Source organism: Rutidosis leptorrhynchoides, chromosome 6 (assembly GCF_046630445.1).
Source record: "Rutidosis leptorrhynchoides isolate AG116_Rl617_1_P2 chromosome 6, CSIRO_AGI_Rlap_v1, whole genome shotgun sequence".
Classification (NCBI taxonomy): domain Eukaryota; kingdom Viridiplantae; phylum Streptophyta; class Magnoliopsida; order Asterales; family Asteraceae; genus Rutidosis; species Rutidosis leptorrhynchoides.
This window is the reverse complement of record NC_092338.1, coordinates 34,256,944-34,266,788: the sequence shown is the minus strand read 5'-3', so window position 1 is coordinate 34,266,788 and position 9,845 is coordinate 34,256,944. Positions and strand designations below refer to the sequence as shown.

Below are 9,845 nucleotides of genomic sequence, written 5' to 3'. Positions count from 1 at the left end.
TATGTTTTGTACTAGCATAATTTTCTAGTTAATGGTTTTTCTACTTTGTTGGTGGGACTATTTGTTAGGTTACTTTTGTTCGCCACTTGGTGGGACTAATTGTACTTGTTTAATTTCGGATCCTAATGTTATTATGTTTTTCCAAAAAAAGAAAAAACTACTTAAAAGTTAAACATGAACTTCATAATTAAATTTTCACAATAATAATGGCATCTGGGTAAACCATACAATACAAATATATTTTGTAGTTGTAGACTAGTAACATGACACATAATTTGTGTTTCTTGTTTGAATCATCACATGTATTATTATTAGTTTGCAACCAAATCAATACCAATCTCAAAATGCTTATGTTGAGCTACAAAAGTGAAAAACATGGATCAAAATTTTGAATATCAGACCATTTTCATCACTCTTCAGTCTTCCCTATGCATTCAAACTTTCCCTTGTAAATAGAAGGAATGGCTTGATACATGGGATTAGCATTGTGTCAGCACATAGCCAACGAATTCAGGGAAGGGTAATTAGTAAAGCAGAACTAACGCTTAAGCCGGTTGGCACAAACCCATTGCCTACGCGTCTCAAAGTCATCTCCGATCACAGTTGGTATGTGCCAGCTGCCTTGCTCTGACTCCTGTAATAATTGCATAATTGTTCATGGATAAGGCACAAGAGTTGGTCATATACAGTGAAAGCTGATGACATGTTTTAATTCTTTTGAATGTGATTATATATCATACATAACCATTATGATAATAGTATTTGGATGTGTTTTAGTTGATGGAAATTTGTAACCATTAGATGTTCAAGAGTTCGGTTAATTTTGATTATTGTAGGAAATTAAGTAGTAGATTAAAATGATAATAGTATTTGGATGTGTTTAAGTAGATTAGGGTTAAGCATTTCTCTAGCGATAAGACACCTAAACAGATATATCATGTAACAGTAAAAGCTCACCTGAATAACAATCGAGTATGGCGGAGGCATATGAAACTTTAGTCCATCTCGTGAAACTGATAATCGAACCTGCAAACCAACATCAACATAATACGAGCAATGAAACCTAGGGATTATTGAAATAGCCAATTTGACTTACTTAATACTCTCTTATTCGATTAACTTTCCAAATTGTTGCATCTCCTTTTTTTTTAAAGATAACAAAATTACTGATTTTTTGGTTGTTTGATGATACCTGATGCTTCTCTTTCCATCTTGGGAAGAAACTAGTCCCTAGCAATGCAAATAAGTGATCTCTCATCTCATCGTTTGTCACAAGCAAACACTTGCTATTTATAGCAGCATATAACCAATACCTGAAAAAAGTATTCAAGTTATAAACGAGTATACCTTTACCAATAGTTTATTACTAAATTTAAACCATCACAAAATAGCCTAGTGGTTGGGGTCCTGAGTTCCCTGCAAGAGGTCTCAGGTTCGAATCCTGTCTAAGATGAATATTTTGTGGTGGTCAGGGAAGGGTTGGAAACAATCAGGGGCAATAATCCTGAGCTACGTATATCAGAGTATGGGGTCGGATTACTCGCCCTCCGGGCTCCCGGGTAGCCCGAACAGGGAAAACCTTCTACCTTTTTGTTACTAAATTTATTTTAGAGTTTTACCAATCATCATTTGATCCTTGCGGAGTAACATAAAGCGCATGAGACTCTTTCCAATGCTGCAACGTCATTTTATTCTTTGTATTCCCGACGTTCTGACCTTTCACACGCCCACTATGTAAAATAACAAGTGGTAACTTTTTCGACGGGCTCAGTTTACGGGTTAAGTTAACTGCATTTTTTAGCTACACAAAATTTAAATTTCCATAAGTGAAATGTATGCATTTTCTGAGTTGTGATTGTATTGATTCAGGCAGTTAAAACAAGCTTGTTTGAGACATTCTGTCTAATTTGCACCTGATTGAAGTCAAAATAATTCGACTTGATATGACCCAGATTTGCACCGTCCACAACCGCATCAAACGGACCATACCTTTGAAGCCAGTCCTGTATACATTTTGCTTCAACGATTTAGGTCACAACAAGAACAAGCTAATTTAAGAAGTTTGTATTTGTGTTGAACAATAAGGTAATGCTTACAACCAAAAAACATACTGATAACATTCAAAATCATATGATCCCTCTCAAAACACAAATTCAAACACCATTCAGCTAATCAAATTCGAACCAAACCACGTATTTCAACACATAACAACCGAATCAAAAAACTAGAAAGTCAAGATCATACCTGAAACAACAAAAAGTCATTCCGTGTCTCTCTTTCACACGCTAATTTACTCAAAGACCTAGCAAAATTTTCCGTTTCCATAGGATCAATATCAACACTAACTAACTTTTCGCCACACGATTGACAAACACCCGTCTCATCCATCTCGGTTCTCGTCACATTCCATTTCCCGTTACCGAGCCACCCTTGCCCGTGCCACCCACCGCCACCTTTCACAACCGCATCCTTAACCTTCGCAACATCCCATTTCACCTCACCAACACTCGCCGCACACTCACACCGAAACCAATCCTCGATCAAATCCGCCGTTTCTCCACTCACTTGTCTCACACTACCCCTCAACCTTTGCAACATTTTATACACTTTATTGACCCGTTTCACTTCAATACTAACCCGTAAAAGCATGGCAAGTTCCTCTTCTTCTGCAGCCACCCCATTCTCAATCATGTAACAATCAACCTCATACGCCTTATCAGCCAACCCTTTTTTACAAAATCCCGATAAAGCGGGCACGTAAGATCGTAACCTAGGCGAAATCCCACATCCCTCTTTCATTCTTTTAACTAAACTAAAAGCCATTTCAGGGTCTTCTTTAGCAGCAGCTATTCTAGCCATAGTTGTAAAAGTAGCTTCATTTGGAACAGTACCATTACTATCCATATTTTTATATATCTCAAATCCTCTATCTAAATATAATTCACTATCACTAGAAGAGCATAAATACAAGAACTTATTATAATGTTCAACATTCATTGGTGTATTATCAATTAAAGCTTCATCGTATAGACGTAAAGCTTCTTCAACATTATTATCTTTAGAACAACGGCCAAGAATGTAAAGAAGTTTACCAGCTGGCGAATCACGGCGAGCTCTTTTTTCTTTTCCGGTCATTTTAAGATGTTGGTTGATGATGATTGAACGGTGGTCGCTGACTAGGGTTGCTCCGTCATCAACGGCGGTGGCGACGGCGGTGGTATACAATTGATGGGTTTGTTTGGGTATCGGAAAATTGAATTGGGTAATAGGGATTAAGGGTTTTAGTGAACGGAAATATTGGGGTTTGTTTAGGGTTTTGAGAAAAAAGTATGAGGAGAGATTGAAGGTGGGTTTTAATAGCATTGTTGTTATGGGTTTGGGGTTTAAGCATTGAAGAAGGCGTTTCAAGGGTATGGAGTGGAACATTCAAGAAACCATTTTTATGGACTTCAGATTTCTTGATTAGTTATTGAAGTAGACGATAAAGTTGTACTCCCTAGCTTGGTTATCTTTGTTGATGCTTTTCTATTTTCACCACGAAAGTTTATAACTTTATGTTTTAACCACCAACAAATGAAAGAGAATGTAAGAGTTGATGTGAGTGTGTTTGGACGAAACTAGCTGGAATTGGAGTTTATGGCCGGAGCTGAAACTATTGGTTGTAATTTGAGCTTATCATAAGCTCTTCTTTTTACAAGAAGCTAGTTTTAAAACCTTTTTTTTCTGGAGCTTCTTTTTTACATAAGTTCTACTTTTTGTTGTATGTCAAACAAAACTTATCAATTGCAGCATATTAAAATCATAAGTTTAAGCTACTATAAGCTCACATAAGATCTCATAAACTCGTCGATCACCCACACCTTATGTCAACTAAAATAACACTACTCCATAAATAGATAGTTTGGTGCCTCGATTCTATTTGTAGGGATCTCGTTGGTTTCAAGGATGTCGTTCGGACATTCATTTTGTATCTTGGAGGTGCTGTTCAAGCCAATGACGGAGCCACACTATCAATTATAGGTTCACGTGAGTACGTGACTCCATACAATTTCAAAGAAAGTAGCATTTATTTTTTTATTGGTAATATTTATAGTTTTCACTGTATAATAGTACAAGGATAAATGGTTATTTGCTTATACCAATAATCAAAATCTTTGGCTCCGCCTCTGATTTAAACAATGAACGAGTGTGCTCCTATTTTTGGTTTTTGATGGTATTACATGGGCCTGATCGCAACCTTTTCTTAGATGTAGTTTGGTGATGGTTTTTTTTTTTTTTGGGGTGGGGGGGGGGGGGGGGGGGGGTGGTCGTTTGTAGTGGTGGTGGTGATTGAGTGCAATATTTTCTTGACTGTTTTCAAGTTTTAAAGATGTATCGACGTCGGTTTAAGTGGGGTCGGGTTTCATACTTTTAACCTTTCCCAAAAGAAAACCCACATACTTAAACGGTATTGTTCATTGCTTGATTCATGGTTTATATGCTTACTAGCTTTGTTATCTTCTTAATATTTTTATTTAATTACGCCATTTTTTCAGTTTTTGCTTACTGGGATTGGTTATGGTTTTCCCGGGTAATTAGGGTTTAAATTTGACTTCTTTTTTTTATTGTTTGATGTTGATGCGCTCATTTTTCGTGTTCTTCACTATGGTTAGCATCCAATTAGGATTTCTTTTGGCGATTGTTTGTCTCCGTCTGCTTCATTTTCAGTGTTTTGTGTGCTCATCTGGTTTTATAGAATGCAAGTGTTGAAGATTTATTTGGCGGAGAGCTTCAGACGCTTGCAATTTCTCATGTTAGAATGTGGGGATTTATATGTTTGATGAGTCCTAAAGTAATTTTAACGTCAAACAAAGGCTAAAAGCTTCCCAATTTATCATATACTTTCTTACACCTACCAGGTTTTTGTACTAAATTTGTTTGCATTCTTCAGTCGGTCTTTTAGTCTATCGTCAGGTCAAGTGGCTGTATAACGAATCAAAATATGTTTGGTTGAAGCACATCATTTAGTTACTAGTCAAAATGGGTCAGACTTCGGTTAGTTGAATGCAATTGATTTTTAAATAAAAATATATTATTGTTAGGGTAATATTTATATTGTTAGATATTTGAGTTTGGAGGTTATATGCCAAATATTCCACTCTTAATGTAACACCGTACTTTTTGTATAAATCACAGTAGAAGTTATTAAACCAACATTATGCATTTCATATACATATATTAAAAATATCCATGATTTACATCTTGCAAATTCAGTGTTACGTTTCAAAAACATTTAACGTCATTAATACAGACATCGGAGTTCGAGGTGAGTCAAACATATTAAAAATACATCTTATCTTCTCCCCCAACTCTAGTAAAACATCAAATGTGTAGGGGGAAGATGTGTGAGATTAGTACGAAGCTAAGTGAATGAAAATCATACATACAACAATAACAATTACAACAAGAGGATCGACAGCTTGTACGGGTCTGCAACCACTAGCTGATCGAGTTAGAGCTTATTGGTAGTCCTTGATACTAAATCATAAGTATAGTCTTCCAAATGCAACACACCTGTCATTATGAACTATACTACTCATACAGTATCAGTTGAACCCAACCACATCCGACTAGGGTTGACCTCTTTCCGCCAAGGCTACCATACGACGGATTAACAACATGTGAGCATAAACAGCATATATCATCATAACATACATTATCATATATCAGAACAATATGATTAGCAATATAATGTGTAACGACCCTGATTTTTCCAACGTTTATTTATTAATAATTATTATTATTAATACTTGTGATTTAACGAATGTATGTTATTACATTTACTTGTTACCATGATTGCCCGTACTTGACTTTAATTGCCCGAAACGTCTTGGTGACACACGAAACTTTCACGAATAATATTTTTTAGAATATTATTTACATTCATGATTGATTTTATTAATCATTTTAATTAACTAAGGTTATTAGTTAATTACTTGGGCTTTTGTTGGATTAACTTATTAAATACTTGAATTTGGGCTTTGATTAGTGTTAGTGGACTTAGAAGCCCACACTACAACCTTATTGGATTAACTAGCCCATTTTTACACATGTATGTATCACATTATGACTTAACTAGATAGTTTATGTAGCGACCCGACAAAATCGTCATTGACGGCGCCGCTAACTTAGGTCCCGTTACGTGGTCGTAGTCCCTATATGAGACTCGTTTGACCAAAATTACGTCGCATTCATTTGAAAAGTACAAGACTTACAAAGTTCAGTTTACCAAAAGGATCGACAACAAGTTTAAGTTTACAAAAGTAGTAATGTATAAATGAAATAACTTGCGACATAATTAGTTGAAAATCACAGTTGCTATAAATAGCGTAAGTATGTATGTATGCTTGACTCCAAGCAAGAAATCAGAGTGTATGCATGTATGCTCGACCCCAAGCAAGTATGAAAGTACGCGGAAGCATGTATCAAATAGCCATGTATGAACCAGAGAAAACATAGAGAATCTGTCAACGAAAATGTTGGTGAAATCATAGGTTTAGTAAATGAGTATGTAAGTAAAATAAGTTGAACCACAAGTTATAGTATAAGTCAATTTTTCGAATCGTTTGAACTCCATAAGTATTGTTGTTTACCGAGCACCCAATTATCAAAGCTTAACCGTATCATTTACCTCAGCATAAAAGTGTTAGAACATACACCGTACCAGAATATATTTCATTCGCTTAACGGTAGCGAACCGTCCGAATGAGGGTTAGTCAAACCCGTATGGATCCACACAACATAGTCTCGCTTACACCATCTGATGTAATTAATGATAATTGAATTGAGGGTTTTCGTTCAAACTCGTCCGTATCTTTGTATTCGTATTCGTGTTCGATGTATAAAAGTATGAAAGGTATATATACATATGAAATGTATATAAGTATGTAACGTATATGTTTCTCAGCCCACGATTTAAAAATATAAAAGTTGTTGAAAAAGTGGGACTATGATCTCACCTTGAGTGCACGTATGTAAAAGTACCTCAACAAGTAAATGTGTGCAAGAACGAATGCTAGTCTTGACCTAAACAAATAGGTTTTTATCAATATCGGTAAACACGATAGGTCAAAGTGTTCAATTAGTCCTATGGCTCGTTACGACTGGAATATATAGCACGTGAATCACGTTGTCAAGTTTCATGCAAGAATCAAGTATAAAATAATATTAGAACGATTGCATAAGTGTTTTGTTAAGTTTGACTAAAAGTCAAACTTGGTCAAAGTCAACGAAAAAGTCAACGGGGTCGGGTCGGGTCCCGAACTATTTTCCTGAGCTTAGAAATCATATATGAGCATGTTGGCCAAGTTTCATGTTGATCGGGGGTGCGTAGCATACTTAGAATTAAGCGAAAATTGACATTTTTGGGCAGTCTGCCTCAGATGCGCCGCATCCAAGGCAGATGCGCCGCATCTGTGTCTGGTGCAGCAATTCTGGGGCAGTTTAACACTTAGATGATTTCAACTTCAAACGATCATAACTTTTGACTCGTTAACATTCAAAACACGTATCTTATATCGTTGGAAAGGTAATTTAAAGAGGAATACAACTAAACACATTTCATGAATCAATTCCATCATTAACAACAATGAAAACCTCAATAAATGATCGTTAAATATTCAAAATCGAAGTTTCAAGTTCATAAAACGCATTTCTTGACTCGGGAATCCAATTTACACATACGATACGCCGTTTTGAAGGTAATGAAACATACAATACAACTAATCACTAACTAATAACATTTCATGGCATTCAAAACATCAAAAGTTCATTTTAGAGTTCATCAAACCCTAATCAAAATCATGAATTCAACCATTTTGTAAATGAAGCTTTTCTAAATCAACCTACACATCAAAATGAAGCTAATGATGCTAGTGATGTTAAAGCAGAGTAGTATATAAAATAGCTTATATTTTTACAGGAAATACTATTAAATACGATACAATTTTACACAAGATATTTATTTATTTATTGAATGGATATACTTAAACCTTGCTACAACACTTATAGGCAGTGTACCTAATCGTACAGTAGTGTAGTTTTTAGTAAGTCCGGTTCGTTCCACAGGGAAATCTTTAAACAAAGCTTAACGCTATATTAGTTTACTTTTATAAAAAATACAAATATATATATATATATGTAATATTATTATTATAAAGGGGGCTTTTTACCGTTTAATGACCGGTTTGTCGATTTTAAAACTTTAGTCGCAGTTAAAACCAAATGTAAAATAATAAATAAATGCAAGACTTAATTTAAAGCGTAAAGTAAATAACGATAATGAAATTGTGAATAATAAAAGTGCGATAAAATAAACTTGCGATAATTAAAAAGTACGATAATTAAAAGTGCAATTAAATACAATAAAAATAAAAATACGATAATTAGAAGTGCAATTAAATATAAAATAAAGGAAATTAAATATGAAATAAAAGAATTATGCTTATTTAAACTTCCGTAATCATGATGTTTGACGTGTTGATTTTAGTTTTATGCCCATGGGTTAATTGTCCTTTGTCCTGGATTATTTAATATGTCCATACGGATTTGTCCATAATAGTCCATCAGTCATAAATATAAAGAGCGAAAGCCTTCGTCAAATTATTCTTATTCCCGAAGTCAAATATTCCAACTAATTGGGGATTCGAATTGTAACAAGGTTTTAATACTTTGTTTAATGAATACACCAGGTTATCGACTGCGTGTAAACCAAGGTTTTACTACTTTGTTAACAATTACACCAATTACCCTTGAATGTAATTCACCCCTGTTTCAACAAGTCTATTAACTATTAATCCAGTTCCGTATCCGATAAAATGAATAATTATTGGTATTTATAGATATCCCGCCCACCGTACCCAGTAAAGCGTATGTGGTTATATATAAATACGTCGAATTATAAGTTTGTATATTAAATTAACAAGGTATTATTTAATTAATATAAAACCCATTAATAACCCATAGTCTAATTTCCACAAGTGTCGTTCTTTTATCCAAACCCCAATTATGGTACAAAGCCCAATTATCCAATTTTAGTAATTAGCCCAACATCATGATTACTTCGGATTAAATAAGCATAATAATAACTTAGCTACGAGACATTAATGTAAAAAGGTTGAACATAACTTACAATGATTAAAAATAGCGTAGCGTTACACGGACAGAATTTTGACTTACACCCTTACAACATTCGTTAACATACCCTTATTATTAGGAATTAAAATTAAAATTAAAATATAAATTATATATATATTTTTACGTATATATTGAAAGAGAGATAGATTAAGAGTTTGAAAAATGATCAGAATTCGGTTGGCTTTATAGGGACTTTCAGAATTTGGGCCTCCGCGACTCGCGGCCCATTTTGCCTTCAAACTCCGCGAGTCGCGGAGTTTGCTTTTACAGCTCACACAAGTCTGGCTCTTTGTTTACCGACGGTTTTATAAATAAATATAATATATCAAATAATTATAAGAATTATTTAAATATTATATTATATTTATGTGCATAGTTGACTTGTAATTTTTAGTCCGTTGCGTCGAGCGTTGAGAGTTGACTCTGGTCCCGGTTCTGGATTTTCGAACGTCCTTGCGAACAATTTAATATCTTGTACTTTGCGTTTTGAATCTTGTACTCTTGTAATTTCGAGACGTTTCTTATCAATAATTGGAACCTCTTTGATTGTATTTTGTACTTTTGAGCTTTTTGGTCGTTTGCGTCTTCAATTCGTCGAATCTGTCTTTTGTCTTCACCTTTTATTATTTAAACGAATATCACTTGTAAATAGAACAATTGCAACTAAAAGC

General features: G+C 34.6%; 1 protein-coding gene across 1 annotated transcript; it reads right to left on the bottom strand.

The window, feature by feature from the left end:
• Positions 1–213: 213 nt before the first annotated feature.
• On the bottom strand, positions 214–3,455 carry LOC139852740 (proteinaceous RNase P 1, chloroplastic/mitochondrial-like). The gene is made up of 6 exons (XM_071842069.1): positions 2,245–3,455; positions 1,914–2,003; positions 1,620–1,801; positions 1,193–1,313; positions 958–1,026; positions 214–634 (listed from the first exon to the last, which is right to left on the bottom strand). Exons 1-6 carry the CDS (start codon positions 3,424–3,426, stop codon positions 539–541), a joined length of 1,740 nt encoding a protein of 579 aa, XP_071698170.1. The 5' UTR covers positions 3,427–3,455; the 3' UTR covers positions 214–538.
• Positions 3,456–9,845: the final 6,390 nt, after the last annotated feature.

Bases quoted from the DNA above. Each gene is read 5' to 3' on its own strand.
- LOC139852740 (XM_071842069.1), bottom strand. From the start codon at position 3,426: ATGTTCCACTCCATACCCTTGAAACGCCTTCTTCAATGCTTAAACCCC. The intron at 1,802-1,913 runs GTGCAAATTAGA...AATTTTGTGTAG, and splicing joins ATTATTTTGACTTCAATCAG to CTAAAAAATGCAGTTAACTT. The intron at 1,314-1,619 runs GTAAAACTCTAA...TACTTTTTTCAG, and splicing joins CAAGGATCAAATGATGATTG to GTATTGGTTATATGCTGCTA.